The following is a 19,440-nucleotide window of genomic DNA, read 5'->3' as shown; positions in this document are numbered from 1 at the left end:
CCTGCCTGCGGATACCCGGGTTCCACGGCTCCCCCTGGCGCTTGGCCCCAAGGCGGGCTCACTGCTCAGGGGCCTCGGGGCGGCCACCCAGGTGGATTCCCACCTGCTCCACGTTGCCTTCTGCCCAGTGGCTCCCAAGGTCTGAGGAGGCACAGGACACTGAGTGGGGGCTGCCCCTCTGCACTACGAGGAGGCCCTGCGCAGCGGCCACTGGTCATCCCCTCCCGGCCGCCTTTACGTAGATTGCCGGGAGCAGAAAGAACTCTTCCAGGTTGCAGGAGGGCTCAACCAGTGGCTTAGATGCCGCGATCACGGCTCCTAAATCTTCCCTTAGAGCGGGCAGATTCGTAGGTCCTGGCTGCTGCGCGCTCCAAGGAAAGCCTCAGGGCGCGAGGCAGCATGTCCTGCTCGCGAGGGAGCCCATATGGCCCCTAAGTCCCTGGGAGGCTCTGTCTCTCTGGTTGAGACACAGAGACCTCTGAAAAAGACTGTGTGTAACGCAGGCGGGGACAACCGAGACCACAGTGGAGAACCCGCTCCCCGCCGCCGCAAGACGCCCGCCGCCCTGCACCTCCTGCTCCTCCCTTCCGCTCAGCCCTAGGGACTCCGGGTTCCCAGACCGAGTCTGTGAGGGAGTCTATGAGGACATAGGAAAGCCTGTCCTCTTCCTACTTGGGTTTGCCCCGAGTTTGGGTCCAGGCTTAAAAAGGTCTCTGGGATTGCCCAGGCTATGAGCAAGGGTCCGAGCTCCGTCCACCAAGAGCCAAGTTAGCACTGTCACCTCGGGACACTGGAGCAAGTGCCGCGTACATCCCAGGCCTCGGTTTCCAGGCTGGTCCCCACACTTGGCGCCTTGTGCTTTGGCCTCCATATTGAAATTAATTGAAAAATATGTTTCCGACCTACGAAAATGTTTATCTGTTTTCATCAGAGGGATCACACTGTAATGAATATATTTACATCTCATTTCAAGAAAAGCAGGAAAGTTGGGTGAGCGCTTGGCAGCAGCTCGGCTCCCCTCCCCCTCTGCACTCTGCTGCACCCACTGCACCCCAGTCCTATGCCCTGCCATCGGGCAGCCTGGGAGGGCTTCCTGAGACTTCCTGGGAGGATGTCAGTGGTTAAATATGAGTTCTCCCCCATGACCCTCTTGCCTTGAGTGCCAAAACTGCAGGGAAGTCATCATAGGCTCAAAGACATGCTCCTGGGCGTGGTGCAAAAGATGAGACCCATTGCAGAGTGGACCCTGTCAGGAGGGTCTCAGCTTTGGAGGGGCTCCACACCCCTCACACACCCCATGGTCAGTAAATCTGAGGCTGATCTCCAGACAGGTGGGCTACACATCATGGACCTGAGTGGGCTTCCCCACAGATAACGTGGTATTATTGTCTGGGCTGAACTGCACTTGGAATATCAAAACTTCAAGCTGCTTGGAGTGTAAGAGATTGTTAATGCGGTTGTGGTGGTGGTGGTGGTGGTGGTGGTGGTGGTGGTGGTGGTGGTGGTGGTAGGGTGGGGAGGGGACTTGGAGACTTCTAGACAGCAAAATTAAAGCAGAACTTTGACAATGACTTCTGAAAGTGAAGCTCTTGCCTCAACCGGGCCTGTTTGGGGCTAGGGAAGGGGGAGGAGGTGAGAGGTGTTATTTTAAAAGATCTGGCTTTATTAATACGTTAAGAAAAAAGCTCCCTTGGCAGTATGTGTTCTCGCAGCACCGACTGTGATCCTATAAAACATTCATGCTCAGAAAGCTGTTACAGAGAGCAGCACCCCCGCCCCCCACAAGCACACACAAGGAGAGGCCTGGAGGGAGATTTCTGCAGTGAACAGGCCACTAGGGCCCAAATGCTACTTCTGGAAAGAGCTTGCTCCAGCCTAGCTCCTGGACTCCTGTTCTAGGTCCATGCCCCTAACTACCACAGGGAGGCCCTTCCACCCACCCAACAGACCTTGAGGGCCCTCCAGAGAACCCCTGTCACGGAGTATGAAGAAAAGGGCAAACCATAGCCAGCTCTTCAGCAGACCACAGGGGGAGCAAAGCCAGGGTTCCCAGTGCTGAAGCCCCAACTCTCTCCCAGAGCTGAGGAGGGGCCTCACCCTCCAATCTCATAGGCAGAGAAGGTGTAGAGGCATCGGGGAGGCCCTTTCCTTCCCTTCACCTACACTTCTCATGTTCCACGCCTCTACAGCCAGGTGAGTTCCCACCTGCAGTCACTGAAGCAGGTGGCACCCTGAGTCTGGGCCTGCCCCAGCCTGAAACCCAGCTGCTAGCCATCCACCACCAACAAAGGCACATGGGATGCGGCTGGCAACCAAGGTTCCCTGCCCTCCCTGATCATTGTGCCCCATGTAGAGCCTGGCCCTGCAAATTTACAAAACCCAGTCAGTGGCTTGGTTTTCGGAAACGAATCTAGCCAGTTTGGTAATGGACCTTAAAACTTCTTCCCTCTTAATCACCTCCCCCATTCTAATAATAATTGGAATAGAAATTAATTGGAGGGTTCTCTTGCACTGATGACATCTGTCAAGCAACCAGACACGTGGGTTTTGCTAAATTCTTTTATTTTTGTTTAAATTTTCACTTCAATTTTAATTCTTGAAGAACAGCCTTGACAACATATATCGCACTCATTATAAGAAGCAAAGGGTTATATCAAAAATTATTAGTATAGAATCACAGGAAATCTGGTTTGGAACCAGAAAAAAATACAAAACAGATATAGATACATAGACACAGGACAATTTTTTATAATTATTTGGAAAATGTTATTTTCCCCTAATTCTTGTTTCCTTTTTTATGTGCATACGATGTTTAAATTTTACAAAAAATGAAAATAAAGACTAGTATCTTACAAAATGAATAACAATGTTTGGGGTGCGTGTGTGTGTATTTCTACATAGGATCCAGTCCACTTCCATGTGTGTTGTTTTCTGTACAGAATATATCCACATCCGTCCGCAATAAATCCCGGAAGGTCCATTAGTCTCCTTCTGTTTTATTAAAATTCTCATGGTCCTCTCATCCAAAGATTTTCTTTTTCTCATGAGACACAAGGTCCTTTTTCTTTCCTTTCCAATGTGTTCACAGATCTGATCCTAAAAGAGTCTCTTTTCCTCCTGGTTTGCAGCTCGGGTTGCATTTCTGCAGGGTGGGCTGCTTCTGCCGAAATGGCCCTCCTCCCCACTGCCCAGCTTGCCCAGCCTGCTGCACCCTGCATCAGCTTCCCAGTGTCCCCCAGGCTTTGGAGTCCTTGGCCCCTGCTGGTCCTCTGAGTCTCTAGGGAGGTGGGGGCAGGTGGGAAGTGCCCAAGGTCTAGGAACACTGGATGGACATGTAAGGCCAGTTGAAGCTGCTCCCAGACAGTAACATATCACGGATGAGAGTTTCGATGGGGGTTTTACCTACCAAACGGACGAAGAACAGCTGCTCAATGACCGAGGAGGACACGGTGCGCAGCGAGGGCAGTCGCAGGAGCAGTTTGCCGAAACGGCTGGGCTGGTTAGGGTACTGGCTCCTTACATACTCCTCCAGCGCACACTGTGACTTCTCCTGCAGGCTCTCGATGTGGGCGGCATCCGACAGGCCACAGGCATCTGCCGGGGCAGCCACAGGAAGGAGAGACAAGGGGAGGGGGCACATGGTTAGGTCAGGGAACAGCAAAGGCACAAACAACAAGCCATTACAATTTTTTTTTAAGGCGAAAAGGGGGAAAACAGAAGGGAAAAAAACCAACACAGAAATCCACTCCTCCATGACTCCCTACTCCTTCTTCATTACTCCCTTTCCCCAGCTCCCAATACCAATAAAATAAATCAAACCCCCAACGAGCCTAGGGGAGCTGGAGAGAGAAGCGTACACACGCAGAGGCAGCAACCTCTCGCGTCCCTTTGTTTTTCTTCTTTCACCTTTGGATTAAATAATGTAAGATGCTGGAGCCATGTTTGCTGTGCGTAGCAACCTGTCCTCTGCCTGCAGGGGAGCATCCTTCCACTGCGCTCATTAAAGGGAAGACTTTTGCCCCTTTTGCCCCTGATTTCAGAGTGTTCAGGAGCCCTGAAGAAATATGCAGCGTGGAGGCAGTTCTTAAAAGCTTCTTGGAGTCCCCCTCTCCAATCCAAATGACCCCAACCAGAAACCTCAAGGAGAACCTTGACTGTGTAGTGAGTGAACACATGGGAGGGGTAAGGAATCATGGCCTGGCAATCCCGGGATCAGATCAAGCCCATGCTTTAGCAATATAGGATTGGAGATCCACTATCTATGCAAGCAAGAATGCTGCAGCAAATCTTTGGTAAGGGTGTACACTTTCTATCTGTACCTTAGATCAAGTAATTGAAAATTGGTCACATCTCTGTAAGCTGTATGATAATCAGGAGGAATATGGCTCAATTACTCCAGGCTGCAGAACGGAGACATCTTCAGCGATCAGACACAAAGCTGGGCTCGAGGCAGCTGCTGTGGCTGCTTCAGAACTGGGAGGTAAGGAGTGGAAGGGGGATTTAGGGAGACAGGCTTCCTTTGGCAGGACCAAAGGGACAAAAGGCACCTACACACACACAATGACAGCATCTCAAAGCCTGTGTGTTTATCTCACATCAACCGAGGTTCCTGTTGGTCTCCTAAAAATATTTCAAGACAGCAGTTTATACTATGTCAACTAACTAGAGGCAAGCAAATGGAGGAGACGGTCGAATCAGAGGAATGCAGTGAAGCCTTCCTCTCTTGGTTCAAACACCCGTGTTGCCTCTTATATTAATAATAAATATTTAGAAAACAGGAAGATCACAGAGGAGCCCTTAGCTAGTCAGGAGGTTGACTAGAGATCAAAGGCAGAATTTGCTAATATATAAATCTGGGAAGAAATTCATGTATGGTAATGCCCCCGAAAGGACATTATATAATTGGGAACGGGCAAGTGTGACCCTAAGACACAGCAAATGATTCAAAGTGAAACCTGTGTCGGCTGAGTTTCTGAGCTTTATGTCTTTATATTTCAAGAACTGGGATTTACAAAGCATTCTGACACCTTCATCTACAAGGCTATGGCCTTGAGCAAAAATACAAATAAAACTAGTGATAATTCAAGAACTTCTGAGGCAAGTCTCCTTTGACCCCAAATCCAGACTGGGTTCCTCTCAGATGTCTAATTACTCCAGCCAGCCTCTTGGGTGCATCCATGCTGGCCTGACGGGAAGTCAGTGAGGTTTTATGGCCAGCAGGGCGAGGGCGGGAGCACTTTGGGACTTTGCTGCTTAGAGAAGGGACCCTGAGGTTTGCCCTTGGCCCTGCTTGCTAACCTAGACCTGCTGAATGGCCACCATAATGACTCATATTTTACATATATCTTGCTTTACATGCATTATCTGCCCATTATGCCAGGAGATCCTTTACCGCCTCAGACAATGCAAAAATGGAAAGGACCCATTGATAACCCAGCAGATTTTTTTTTTAAAGACCCATATGGCATCCCCTCAGGTCCATAAAATAGTTATCTGATATTTACGATTAGGGCCCTCACACTACAAGGTCACTAGTTAGACCACTCCAAGGGAGAGAAGCCCAGAAAAGGTGCACTTGGGCCCTATGCTGGCTGGCTGCTGTGATTTCTTTCCTCCTTTGAAGGCAGAATACCTTCAGCTGGGCCTGGCTGCCAGGTGCCAGCCGGCCAGCCCTGTGGCCTCCCTCCAGCAGAAGCCCTAGTTTGGGCCTGCCTTCCCATTCTAGGTAGCCATTCCCACTCTGGATATCCCTGAAACAGGATTCCCCCAACTGTGGACAGGCAGTATGAGCTCTTAGATCGATAGGGTGGTTGTGGAAGCAAAGCGAGGTGAGCAGGGGTTGTAATGCAGTCCATATTTATATTCCATGAGTTATATACACCCCAGATAAGAAAAGGAGGCAGAATGTGCAAAATCCATGTCTCGCTTTTTATATGGTTGTGTCAATGTGGGAACTCTCAATATTTCTTCTCCAGCATATGGAAAAGAAATTATGTAAATAAATAACCATTACTGTTCAGGCCCTCCTGGCTTAGCCTTTGTAGTGCAGAGAATGTATTTCATGTTGTGCATTCAGAAGAGTTTAGTGTTCAGGAAATATAGATGTAATCAGCTGCCATAACTAGAAATCAAAGTTATTATTGTACTGAAAATAGATTTATTGTATTTATGTTAACTAGATGGCTCCTTTTCAGGGAAGGTCTCATTTATTTGAGGGAATATTTAGGTGTATGAATTAATGAATTTTTTAAAAAAAGTAAGTTCAGGTCATGACCTAGTCCTTGGATGCTGTCCAGAATATTAAGGATTAAGCATACCATCCGGAGGCCAAATGTGAAAACCACCACAGGGAACTCCCGTGCCAGCTTCAAATACTTAGCTGGAGCAAACCTCATTGGACAATATGTCTAAAACTGTCTTTTCCATCATTCAAAGTTTGCTCAAAAGTTGGATGACTTTGAGAAGGCTTCCCATGAATTCCCTTCTGGCTAGCAATCAAAACAAGTTTAGTCAAAAGTGGAAATGTGTTGTATGTAGGAAGGGGGTGAATTATTACTGACAGCTCTATTTCCATTTTCAGATATTCTGCTTGCAATTTTCCAACAAAATAATATTATTGTTCACTTTTCGGACTCCCTTGCACCTTAAAGACTTGGTTTAAGAAACTTCTTTGAGGAAACTTTTTTTAATTTAAGTAACAATTTTCACAGGGATGTTTTAGGATGAAAAGTTGAAAGAAACGCTAAATAATTCCACAGTCTTCCCTGCAGCCTGCACAGTCCTTGCCTTTCTCTGGGAAAGGGCACAAGATCAGAAAAGTCAAGGGGGTTCAAAGAATCTTAGGGAGGACAAGGGAAAGGGAGGAGAAACCTTTCTTGGGAAGACCTCTGTCCAGCTCCAAGTCACATTTCTGCTTTAAAACACCTCACTGGATGAGATTTTAAAACCCCAGCTTCCCTGACATTGGCTTGCTTCCTGATTAATTTGGCGAAAGAGCCGGGTAGTGCAGAGCCAGCCAGGCCCCAGGCCTGCCAGAGCTAAAGCAGCCTGGTCACTGCTTCCCAGGCTCTTTGTCACTTTTGAAAAACACTTTTCCATCAAGAAGACTTATTAAGATAAAATGCATTCAAACGCTGAGGCTATTCAATAAATCTTCCATTTGTTTTAAGGTTCTCACTTTATCCTCTTGCAAAGAATAACCCCCTCTCCCACGAGCAGACCTGCATTTGCACTGAAAGTAAAAGGGGGGCAGTCCAAGTCCACAGCTCTGGCCACCCTGCATACAAATGAGATGCTCTTGTCTAAATAAATTATCTGCTGTTCAGATCGATATTAATACTACATTTGCTACATTACAATATTGTGCAAATTTAAGAGTCATTTTAATACAATGTAAATACGATTCTTCACGCATGAAAGCCAAGAAATATTGATAGATTATACCACTGCTTACTGTTCAACAAGGCCTTGGGAAAGGGGTTTTGCCATCTTCGCTCAAGAATGGTTTTAATTTGGCCTTTGGATGTCCTGGCTCTAGCATAGATTTATTAGGATAGTTTATTTGTTCTCTGAATGGAGGAATTAAAAACAATAGTGCCAATAATGGAGGTAAAAGTGCCGCAAACCCTACTCACTGTGGGCAAGGCCCGAGACCCAGTCTGAGCAGCTCTAGTCCTCACTAGCATCCTTTTTGGCTTTGTTTATATTTCCCCCCATTACCTTCTGCCCTGGGTGTTTATATGTTTCCCTCTTGCAGGTTACAATAATAAAAAAGGCGGGCAGTGTTCTCAGAGGCTCAGATCAGAGCCTTCAAAGGCAACGTTAATACACTTTCCTGGAAGTTAATTTGAACCATCTATCATAAGAGAAATTGTTAACATGCATGTTACCACCGCCTACATTTAATTTGATATTTTTAAGGCACTCTGTTAAATTTCCAATGTTCGTGTGTTTTGCATGACTATGAGATTTATCTCCGGGGCGGGAATCCTCCCATACTTTAGGGTTCTACAGTATTGCTTTTGTTTTTTATCTTTCTTGTTTAGATCGAATCCGTTTTTTACGACCCTCAATAACCTCAGCAACTGCAAACATGAATGCTTTCCGATAAGGGGAAATCAGGCAGCAATAAAGCGGGATTATTTATAATTTATTTGCGCGTATTCTTCTCTTTCCACCTCTCCCTGTGTGTCTCTGTGTCGGGAAACTCATCCAGGGAGCGTGCCACACAGAGAAGAAAGCCACATTCCCACGTTCTCTTCTATCCCTTTCCTCCCCCAGAAACGCTGAGCTCTGGCATACACATCCACACCGCACACACGCGCAGCCAGACGGAGCCACAGCACCGCCTCCCCCCACCAGACACGCACCCGCCGCCGCCGCTGCCGCGGCCCCGCGCGGGAGTCCAGGCCGCTAGGCCAGGCCGCCCGCCACCTGCATCCGTGCCGCCTCACCTCCTGCCCCGCCGCGATCCCAAGATGGCAGCGGCGCCGCAGGCCGCGTCCCGGCGCGGGGACCGCAGGTCCCAGCCAGGCCCAAGGGCTGGCGAGGGCCGGGCCGGGCGCGGTGGTGCCGCAAGAGGCCGGGCGCGAGCGGATGGAGCCTGAGGTGGCTCCCCGCGCGGCCTGCCCTCCCAGCGACCGCATCCTCACCTGACGTGAACAGCACGATGGCTTTGAGGCAGCTGTACTCGGCCGAGTCGACGTGCAGCGCCTTGAGCTTCTCCACCTGCTCCTGGAAGATGCGGATGTGGTCCATGAAGGCCACAACGCGGTCGGCGGACATGGGCGAGGCGTGCAGGCCGGCGGCGGCCAGCAACGGCGCCACGTGCAGCGGCATGGAGCATTGGGCCGCGTTGAGCACAAACAGCTCGCTCCAAGTGAGGCGTAGCAGGGACACCTGGTCGGTGATCTGCAGATCCGGGAAGAAGGGGATGTTGCGGGCCCACTCGACGGCGCTGAAGAGCAGGCGCGCGGCCAGCTCGCAGATGTTCTCGATGCCCATGATGTTGTTGGGCTGCATGCATTGGCTGCCGTAGCGCGACGTGGGGTAGGGCTCCGCGCGCAGCAGCAGCGAGATGTAGCCGGACAGGTAACAGTGGCCGTTGAGGGGGTCCCCGTTGGTGAGTGCGTACTGGCCTGGATTGGGTTGGGTTGGAGGCATTCTTCCTCGCTGAACCGCTGACAAAAGAAAGAGAGAAAAGAGGCAATGTGCATCCAGGGGGCTTGAGAACATCGCCGCTCCGCAAAGCACCCGACACAATGCGGAGGCTCTTCTCGCAACCACACGCGCCCGGCTCATCTTTTCTCGCTCTAGGTCACACAGCCCGCACCAGGAGGAAATCTGGGGGGAGGTCCTCCAGCTCCGCCGGTCGAAACGCCCAGCCATCGCTTGCGCACCTGGACACCTCAGCCCTGCCACAACTAGGCCCGACTTCAGGGTCTCCAGCCCGTCACGGCCAAGAAAGTACCACCCAACCCCTCTACCACCAAGGAGTAACACACGGATTGAAAAAAAAATCCCACTCACCCCTCCAGAATGAAACAAATTAGGGTAAAAAATACACAGGAGAAACCAGAGAAAGGTTGTGGTTCTAGGCAAATGCCTAGCTGCCTCTTCATCTGCAAGCAAGCAAGCAAGCAAGCAAGCAAGCAAGCAAGCAAGCAAGCAAGGTTTTGCTCAAAATGTTTCCATATTCTCTAAAAACGCTATAGAATTACCCTTAAAATAGTTACAAGTTACATACCCTATTAACCACTTACAACTTTTCAAGAGAAAACAAGTATCCTGCACCCCTCCCCAGCCCCCTCCTCCCAATCGCCCCACACAAAGTTCTCGCTGTTAAAAGCAACAGAAAATTGAAAAAAAATCAAGAAAAAGTTGAACTTACAGTAGCCAAACATTATTGAAAAAAGTGGGAAATATAATTAATGTCTGTCCTGTGCGGTGCCACTGCAACCTGCAGCCAGCTTTTGCCCAGTGAATGCACGAGCTTGCAACTGCAAAAACACTGGATTCATTAACCATCTGAATGCAAAACGTAAGCATGCTTTGAGTTCTTAAAGCTGACCAAAGTTTTTTTTTTTTTAATGTGTATGTTTTACTTCAACAGTGCCAGCGTTTTAAATTGCCATGTAAACAAAGACAACTCTAGGAAAAGTTAGGGCTACTGAACTCTTACCCCCAACAAATTAATATAGATATGTCCATGTACATGTCCTAGCTGTCTAATTTCAGGTTGTGCAATATTTTCTTAAGTTTGCTTGCATTCTAATTTTAATACAAGCCTCAGTGCAATTTAGGCTCTTGAAACACAAGGACTAGAATACTTTTTTTCTAATTATAGTTTTGAACTTGGCAGTTATTTTTCAATTAAATGAGAGCACAATTCAAAGTTGTTTTTTTTTTTTTTTCAGATGCCTACACAATCTCCCTGGAGCTAGAAATGAAGTCGTCATATCTGCCTGCTCTTTGAGATCTGAAGGAATTCAATTTCTTTTCTTGCGGCATATAAAATATAATTTTAAAGTCAATTATAAGAAGGAGTAATCTACATTCTGCAAAATTGACTGGTTCGCTAATTTGACTATAAGACATCTTTAATGATTGTCAGGAGATAAACTTTAACTGTAAACGGCTAAATATATTTATAGGAAAAGTGATGCATCTCTTGCCACATGAACATGAAGCATATCTAAATACATCAAAAGTTGTGTTAAAAGAAACCAAACCCATACAACACAGGGATTAAATGATGTGGAAGCTCAAGCCAGCTGCAGTCTATGCATTATAGCCAAATCAGAAGGATCAGTAAATGCCGTTGTAAATTGTAATTTGTATGCAGTATTTAAGCAGAGGGTGGAGTTTGATGAAGAAATAAAACGAGTATCATGCTTTAAAAAAATGACACAACTATGAAAGCACGGTTCAGTCACAAACTTTCCTTTCAAAGTAGAGGGGTGAAAACAAGGCCACAGCTTTGGAGGAGGCGGCCCTAGCTCCATGAAGAGGAGAGGGAACCAGTGAACAGGCCAGAAGACCCCCCTCCCCCCTAATTAGACCTACAAGTGCAATAAATCTCACTTCTCTTTTTCCAAGCTAAGCTTCCAAAAGCATGATGCAGCAATGAATCTACAGTTCAGGGTACTCCAGTCCCCATCCCTCCCCCATTTTAAATAAAGAGAACGAAGAGGTGAAGGGGAAAGTGGAATGCAAAAACACAGAAACAGAGTTTTCTCGGGGAAGTAATCACCCCTCCCCAAGTTCATGCCAGCACAGCCCAAGCATCCTCACGCATATGCGGGAAAGAGACACACACCGAGCACATCCAAGACAGAGGAAGGAAGGGGATTTTAAGTCAAAGCTCACGATCCCAGAGAGGCAATCCTGAGCAGGCAGCGGGAGGGGTGGAGGAGCCAGGGAGAGGAGCGCAGGCCGGGAGGGGGAGGCAGCGGCAGCGAGCATGGGGGGGGGGGACGCCGGGGGAGGAAGGCAGTGGGGACAGGGGTAGCTGGGACGGGCCGGGACTGCAGGAGTCTCAGCCCCATACAGCAGCCACCCCCGTAAGACAGAAAGAAAAGAGGGCCGGGGAGGCGGGCGAAGCTCAGGGAGAGAAGCAGAGAAGAAATATTCACCTTCCCGCCTCATGCCCACTTTGAGGCACTTCTTGAGGCGGCAGTATTGGCACTGGTTGCGGTGGTGCTGGTCGATGGGACAGTTCCTGTTGGCACGGCATGTGTAAGTTAAGTTCCTGCGGACGCTCCTCTTGAAGAAACTTTTGCAGCCCTCGCAGGTGAATTGGCCGTAGTGCTTGCCGCTCGACTTGTCCCCGCACACCACGCACTCGATGTGCTGCTGGCTCTGGCCCGAGCCGGGCGGGCCCTGGCCCTTGTCCCCTGCCGTGCCGGGGGTGGCGGGCGCTCCGGGCTGGCCCGGGGTCTGCGGCGTGTGCGGCGCGCCTGAACCCGCCTGCTGCTGCTGCTCGCCGGCGCCGCCGCTGCCGCCGCGGGCCGCCTGCGCTGCGGGGTTGGGGCCGCCGGGGTTGCCCCCGGCCACGTCGTCCTGCGGATCTCGCCAGCTGCTAACTACCATTGCCATATCTTTGGGCCCGGGGAGCGCTGGGGGGAGCCGAGCTGCTCGCCGAGGGCCGTGGGGCGCGCGGGCGCGCTGGGAGGGGAAGGGGAAGGGGAAGGGGGGTGGGGGAGGGGGCGGGGGGCCCGCCCGGCGCCCCGGGGTCGCGGGAGCCGAGCCGGAGCCGGGCACCGGCCGCTGCCTCCGCCGCCGCCGCCGCCGCCGCTGCCGCCGCTACTGCCTCGGCCGCCCCGCTGCTGCTGCGCGCCCGCCCGCCCTGCTGGCGTTTTGTTGTGGTTCCTGCTGTTTTCTTTCTCTCTTTTTGCAGCCCCCCCAGGCTCTCAGACTCCCCCCCAACACCCCTGCTCCCCTCACCCGCTCCCCCCGCGCTACGATCCTGGGGGGGCCACGCTCTCTTTCCCCCCCTCCCCACCCCCCCAGAGAGCAAGCTCCCTTCTCTCGCTTTTTTCTTCTTCCCCAAGTTGCAAAATCAGAAATGGCACAGGCGGCAGCCGGGAGCGGCGCGGGGCGCAGCGCCGGGGGCGGCGGGCATGGGCCACGGCGCGCGCACACACTCGCCCTCCGCCTCGCCCGCACCCCCGCGCACACACACACTCGCACACACACTCTCTCACCCGCGCCCGGCGCCCGCCCGCCCGCAGGTCGCTCGGGCTACGCGCTGAGCGCGGGCAGAGCCGACATAGAGGAAGCGGGCGAGGGCGGCAGCGGCGGCGGCGGCGGCGGCGGCGGAGGAGGTCGCGGCTGCAGGCGCCGCTGGAGACGCTGCCTCAGCTGCAACGGCGAACGCCGCTGGAGGAGCCGGGACCCTGGCCGGAGTCCGAGCTGGAGTCGGGGCCGCAGCCGGAGCGCGAGCCCGAGTCAGGGCCGCCCGCGCCGCCGCCGCTGTCCCGGCGGGAGCCCTCGCTGGGCTCAGGATTGAGAAGAGCGCGGTGAGCCGAGCGGGGCGCGGTGCGAGGCTGCCCGAGATGATCAGGGAGCGCTGGTGTCGGGGGGCCAGGTCCAGGGCCGGACGCAGCCAGCCATTCAGGAAGGCAGCGCTGGAGAGCGGGAGGCAGCCGGCGAGGAGGATCACACACTTTGCTCTTTTTGTTGTGCGGGTGGCGCCCGGCTCTCACTGCCTTCTTCTTTCCGGAGGTGATGGAATGGGGAAAAAATACGAGATAATTCACGCCGGCGATGAATTCACAGCGAAACAGAAAAAATAAAAATCAGAAGGAAAAAAATTGCAAAACAAAAAAATTTAAAAGGCGAGAGAGACATCCAAAGTAGGTCGAATAAATAATCCTCTTCTTTTCCTCTTTCTTGCTCCTTCTTCTGCTTCTTCTGCTATAACACACAGAGCTAGTTAAAAAAACCCTGGAGATCGCCCAAAAATGTTCTTTTTTTAGTATTTTAAATAAGTGCTCTTCAGCCGGGAACCAACACCCTCCCTCCAAAAAAAATCATATATGTATAAAATAACGATAAGAAGAATACGAAAGGGGTGCCTCCTCCTTTTTTTTTTTTTTTTTTCAAGTTTAGCCCTCTCTCTTCTGCAGGAATGGAGTAAAAGAGACAGGAGGAGGGAGAAAAGGAGAGACAGAAGAAGAATTGGGGGAAACAACTAATAGAATATGTAAGAAAAGAGAAAGGGGAGAGAAGAGAGCGAGGGAGAGAAGAGAGATTGAGAGATTGAGAGAGAGAGGGAGAGAGAGAGAGAGAGAGAGAGAGAGAGAGAGGCAGAGGAGGGAGGAGGAGGAAGAGAAGGAGGAGGAGGAGAAGGAGGAGGAGGAGGTGAAGGAGGAGGAGGAGAGAGAGAGAAAAGAGAGAGGAGAGAAGAGAGAGACCCCAAAATTGAATGCGTTTAAACGGGAGGACTCGCAGAGCAATGTTTCCGAAAGGGGGATCTGCGCGAATGTCTGTATATAGTGAACTTTGACACTACTATTGAAACTGACACGTTTCTATGGAGATCGCTGCCTTATATGGAGCTCGTGTCAAGGAGCCAGGAGAAGGGCTGCTGGCAACTGATAATCAAAGGCGACTGACTGGTCAGAGCCCTGAATGGGGCGGGGGTGGGGGGGAGAAAATGGGAGGCTAAGGTTAGCCAAGCCTCCCGCACGCCATTGGTTGGAGAGCCCCTCCCCCTCCTCTTTTTCTTTCTTTCTTTTTTTTTCCCCCTCCCTCTTAGCTACCTACTGACGGGGATGGCAGGGGAGGAGGAGAGAAAGTGAGGGAGGGGGGTATGCTTCTGACAAGCGCAATTTACATTGAGATCGCCCTGCGCTGCTATTTACTCTGAGACCTGATTAGTATGGGTCGTCTATGGTCACACACACACACACACACACACACACACACACAAGAATACATACCAGAGGGGGAAGGGATAGCGAGGGGGAGAATGCCTTGCAATGTGCAAAAAGAGAATTAGAAGGAAATCATTTTTGTTTTCTGAAAAGTTTTTAAAATTAGGTTTTATGAGCGTGAAGAGAGTGTCATTGAAAATATTAGGAATTTTTTTCATGGGAATTTAACTCTCACCATTTTAATGATTCGTGAAGTACACTGGGTTTGGATTGTTTTCTTCTTTCACATATAAGCATAATCCAAGTGCGGATTGTGCTCATTTTATATCCTTTAAAAAAAGGAGGTAGGGATTCCCTATATTTTGGTTCTAAATATATCTTGGTTTTAAAGGTTTAATTACAACACAACACAGTCCTGGAATTTGCAGCTATGGCCACGAGATCAATCCAAATTCAACGGTTTCTATTGATCCCAGAGATAATTTTAAAAATAAACTTTCCAATCTGATTCTTTCTTTTTTCTTTCTTTTCCCCTTTAGTATCCCCAGGCTGTTTCCAAACTCAAAACAACACTTTAATAATTATTAAGAAAACAGTAGTAAGTCCTCATATTATTGGCTGGGGGGAGATTAGTGCAGCCAAGTCAGAGTCCCAGGAAAAGGGAAAAGGGACTAGTGAACAAGAAGGGAAGTAGATGGGAGATAGGGAAAGGTGGGGGAGAGGGTTAAGGAAGAGGGGGAGAGAGACCTGAGGGCGGGAATGAGAGAAAGAGGGAAGGAGAGAGAGAGGGGGAGAGGCAGGGGGAAAGAAGGAGAGAGGGAAGGGAGAGGGAGGGAGGGAGAAAGGGGGAGAGAGAGAGAGAGAGAGAGAGAGAGAGAGAGAGAGAGAAGAGAGAGAGAGAGAGAGAGAAGAGAAGAGGAGAGATTCCCGAAAATGATTGGTCGAGGGAGGAGGGGCGGGCGGGAGGAGAAGGTCCGGACGCGGGGCCTGCAGGAATCGCTGGCTCCGGCTGCCACCTAGCGGACGGGAGCCGCGCCCGGGAGGCGCACAGCCCGGTCCCTCCCCTCTCTGTAGGAAGCCAGTGTCTTTTCTCCAAATGAAGACAGCACTTTGAAAATTCTTTCAATGGATTTTTTTTTCTTGAAAGATCGTACTGGGGGGAAATGATACTTCTATTAGTTACATATTCTCCAATCGCACACTCGCACCCCCCTCGTTTTGAGATCGCTCCCCTAGGCAGGCTCAGGCGGGCGCGGAGTGACAAAGCCCCGGCTGCCACCGCCACCGCCGCCCGGGGTGGGAGCCGCACTCGCCTGCCCGCCCCTCTACTCGGGAGAGCGTAAAAGTTTGTCTCAGCTCCAGCATCCCAAGCCTCAACAAGCCCTCAGGTAAAGGTGGGAGTAAATGGCCACATTGTATTAACAGAGGTAGGGTTTGTTTTTTAATACTTGTTCTCACTTTAAATTTCACCAGGGAGGGGTTTGGGAAACGCTGCGTGTTTGGGGTGAGTTTTGCGCTTCCCAGTCTCTCCAGACTACAAGTCGGGAGTTGACGACCACTTAGTGAGGAGCGACGATTTTAAAGAGCAGAATAAAGGCTTTTCCGTGTCTGTCCCTCAGACCCTCCAACTCGAATAATGGAGAGACAGTCAATGCACTATGCAAGCGGCGGCCCATTGTACGCAGCTGATGGAGACGAGGCGACTGGGACCAGCAGGGGCTCCTTGCCCTCGCCCCTCTCCCCAAATAAACGCGCTCACGTCTCCTGGTCAGTTAAAAGGTGAAAGGAACACGACAAAAAAAAAAAAAAAAAAAAAGAAAGAAAGAAAAAGAAAGAGAAAGAGAGAGAACAAGCTTTCTATATATACATTCTAAATTTTACTCCCCATACAGTACAGAGACAGGCAGTCAAGCGCAGAGGAATCAGGCAGAGAGGGAGACAGGGAGAAGGAAAGAGAACAAGGAGAAAGGCGGAACGAGTGGAAGAGGAGGCGAGAGCCCGTGCCAGGGAACCGAAGGTCCGCTAGATGTCGGGTCCTGGGGCCCACCCTCCCTCGGACCTTGAACCGCGAGTCGTCGGCACCGGAAGCGAGACTCTGCCAAGTCCTGCCCCACCAGGCAAGTAACGCAATGATTATCGTTTCTTTTGAATTCGGGGTTGGCAACGCTTTCAGGCCGGGCGGCAGCCTAGGCTCGCCTGGCCTCTGTAGGCCGGGGCCGGAGTCCAGGCAGCCAGGGAGGGACAGGGAGAACTTTTCGCGGGGTCTGCTCCCGAGCTGCCCTCCTCCGGCCTCCGTCGCGCCGCACGTAGGCAGGGATCGCGGCCGCCGCGCCGCCCTGGAGCTGAGGATCGTGCAAGGCGAGCGTTAGTCCAAATTCAAAACAGGTTTCCTTAACCCCCACCCGCGGGAAACGGCTACGGGGCCTCCAGCGCGGGGTTGGAGGACAACGGACCGCGGAACCGCAGATTTAGCACCGGCGCCGCCGCCTGGACTGGTGCGGAGCCGGAGGCGAGTCGGGCCGGGATGGCCCTCTTGCCCGCGCCTTGCCTGGCTGTGGCCACAGTCTGGTGAGCTCGGCTCTAGCCGCCCACCTGCGGGCGCCGTTAGGAACAGAATCCTCTAACGTAACGCGATCGATGGCTGCCTGTTTGATGTGGGCGATAGTGTCAGCAGATTAAAAGGGACACCAAGCCGCTCTCCCCAGCGGAAAATCCGTGGCGGCCGCAGCGAGAGAGCACCAGATCCGCAGCCCCAGAGACCATCCAGACTCCTCGCGCTGTAGCAAGAGGGGTGGGGGCGGGGAGGGGGGGTCACCTCCCAGGGGTGGGGACCGAGGGTGTGTGTATGTGTGTGAAAGGAAGAGCTTGAATTAAAACCAACGACAGCGCTTTCTTCCGCGCTGGGCAGGGGCGCGCGTTTGCGTCAGAGGGCGCGCAGGGCGGGCGCGGGGGCGGAGGGAGCAGACGCTGGGGGCCGCGCCCCAGGGCTGGGTGGGCGCGGGAATCAGCCAGCCAAGCAAGGTTGGCGTGGGGTTGGGCCTCACAAGCTGGGGGCAAGGCGTGGCGCAAGGACTAGCTGAAATTCCCGGGGAGCGGCGGCGCCCACTCGCCCTCACTGAGGGTTCTTCCTACCAGCCCCCACACTGAGCTTCCAAACTTGAAAGAGGCCCCTGGGATCCGGCGTGACCCTGGGGATGGGGAGAATCGGGCCCTCAGAGGCTTCGGACGAAGCTGCCCGCCCCTCCGGAAGGAAGGGAGGGAGGGGTGCAGCTCCCGGCCCTAGTCTCGGAGGGAGGTGGGGAGGAGGGCTGTCGATAGTGGTGCCCGGAACTGTGGAAACCCTAGGCTTTTCTGAGCAGGGGAACAGATCGCGCTCCTGCAGGGCATATGAGCCACCTCTCTGTCGCGAGAGGGAAAGAAAGAAAGCTCAGCTTTTCGAGGAGAGGCGCTGTCCCTTTTTGGGACTTATACAGCCCAAGTGGCACTCAGAGCTCAGTTTCTCTTCAGGACCCTCTGTTATACGACCGCGTTTGCACCGCAGAGGGCCTCCACTGGTGTTCACAGCCCCTCCAGCAAAATGGCTTCCGTGGAGGGACTGAGGGGTCCTGGGGACTCCCGGGGAGCTCTAGCTTTCTCTTTACAAGGCTGTGGTTTGATACTGGTTCAACTTGGCATACTGGTACTGGGGCCTGATGCTCCCAACGCTCACCCAGGAGATAAAGATGCTGTTCTTGTTCGGTAGGGCACCTAATAGAAGTATTTTGCGGAGGCACGTAGGTCCCCAAATTGTACAATTCTACACTTATGTCCAGGCACGTTCAGCTGCAGAAGCAGAAAACGCAGTTTCAATTTCCTCCCACCTTTCACTCATCCTCTCTTCTCCAGATCTCTCTCCCTCCCTTCTCACCCAAGCCCTTTGTTCCGGACTTTTAACTGAGTCTCAGAGTGTGGACGTGACTGTTGGACCCAGACCTGCTGTGGCCCTTGCCTCAGCACCCTATTTGAGACCGCCAGCCCTGCGACCGACCATCTATACTGGTACTTGGTCCTCTCCAAGGTATCTCTCTCTCCTGGTGAGGCGGGTCTAGGGACCAGGACAGACTCGCCAGGGCATGGACTCCCGGGCCTCCCTTCTCACGTCTTCCTCTGCCCTCCTGTTCCCCATAGGCCAGTTTAGTGCACACAAAGTCTCCAGTGTGGTTCCCCCAAGAGACATGAGAAGGTACCCCTATCTTGGGGGAGAGGAATCAGGCTGTAAGCTTACAATGCCCTTTTCGGGTAGTTAGCATCATGCCTCAGCCTTAATCACATTTTAAAAGACCTTTCACAGAACACTTGATCTCTCCTAGCTCAGACAGCCAATAAATAGTTGTGACCTGGTGGGAGAAAGAGAGAAGCAGAGATCTGTGACTGCACACACAGCATTGACTTGCATTCCAGGCCCCAGAGTCCAGGTCTAAGCAGACTTTTCAGCCGCTTAACATACCCCCAACTCCCCAATATCTTTTTTTGTGAGGAAGACTGAATCATTCTTCACTAATCCTACGACCTCTTTGAGATTGGTATTTTGCTTTCCCAAAACTCACTGGATCATTCATTTTGGCTTTTTAGTAAATTTCACTGAACAAAGGTGGCCTTGTAACAACATTTTCTAAATCTAGTCCAAGAGCTCTGAGACCCTACAAGTGACCAGATATATGTAGAAAATTCTCTTCCATACCTCTTCCCTACCCCCATAAATCATTAAAAATGGTATTATTATGTTTAGAGGGACCACAGAACAGAAATAACCCTGCTTTATCAAGCCCATCTGGAGAGATGAACATGCCTGCAATCATTGGGAGAAAGGTCAGTTCTTCTGATCTTACTGCAGACCTTTCCCAAAGAGCTTATTTTAAAGGTGCCGAATCAATTGGTCTCCCTTGGCATGAGATTAAGGCTGTGAAGAACGCAACTGAAGATGTATTTAAAATGGTCTTGCATAGATATTTTGAAGAAAAGGGTGGAGAGATCCACAGGAATGCTTGCCTAATGTTTTGTGCTTATTAAAAAACAAAACCCC

At 51.5% G+C, this 19,440-nt stretch overlaps 3 protein-coding genes across 4 annotated transcripts; 2 read left to right on the top strand and 1 right to left on the bottom strand.

The window, feature by feature from the left end:
- Positions 1–2,551: 2,551 nt before the first annotated feature.
- NR2F1 (nuclear receptor subfamily 2 group F member 1) lies at positions 2,552–12,179 on the bottom strand. 2 transcript variants are annotated; one of them, XM_033110412.1, is made up of 3 exons: positions 11,634–12,179; positions 8,652–9,179; positions 2,552–3,594 (listed from the first exon to the last, which is right to left on the bottom strand). In XM_033110412.1, exons 1-3 carry the CDS (start codon positions 12,094–12,096, stop codon positions 3,314–3,316), a joined length of 1,272 nt encoding a protein of 423 aa, XP_032966303.1. In that variant the 5' UTR covers positions 12,097–12,179; the 3' UTR covers positions 2,552–3,313. The 2 variants fall into 2 exon arrangements, with proteins under 2 accessions (XP_032966303.1, XP_032966304.1); XM_033110413.1 differs by having other exon boundaries at positions 8,652–9,176; positions 11,634–12,177.
- LOC117024823 (homeobox protein Hox-A4-like) lies at positions 3,601–8,643 on the top strand. The gene has a single exon (XM_033110414.1). The coding sequence runs from the start codon at positions 8,097–8,099 to the stop codon at positions 8,604–8,606; it is 510 nt and encodes a 169-aa protein (XP_032966305.1). The 5' UTR covers positions 3,601–8,096; the 3' UTR covers positions 8,607–8,643.
- A 135-nt stretch (positions 12,180–12,314) lies between the features above and the next one.
- Positions 12,315–15,109, top strand: LOC117024820 (transcription factor Maf-like). Its single transcript, XM_033110411.1, has one exon. The coding sequence runs from the start codon at positions 12,566–12,568 to the stop codon at positions 13,007–13,009; it is 444 nt and encodes a 147-aa protein (XP_032966302.1). The 5' UTR covers positions 12,315–12,565; the 3' UTR covers positions 13,010–15,109.
- The last annotated feature ends 4,331 nt before the right edge of the window (positions 15,110–19,440 follow it).

Source organism: Rhinolophus ferrumequinum, chromosome 7 (assembly GCF_004115265.2).
Source record: "Rhinolophus ferrumequinum isolate MPI-CBG mRhiFer1 chromosome 7, mRhiFer1_v1.p, whole genome shotgun sequence".
Classification (NCBI taxonomy): Eukaryota; Metazoa; Chordata; class Mammalia; order Chiroptera; family Rhinolophidae; genus Rhinolophus; species Rhinolophus ferrumequinum.
This window is presented reverse-complemented; position numbering and strand designations above follow the sequence as displayed.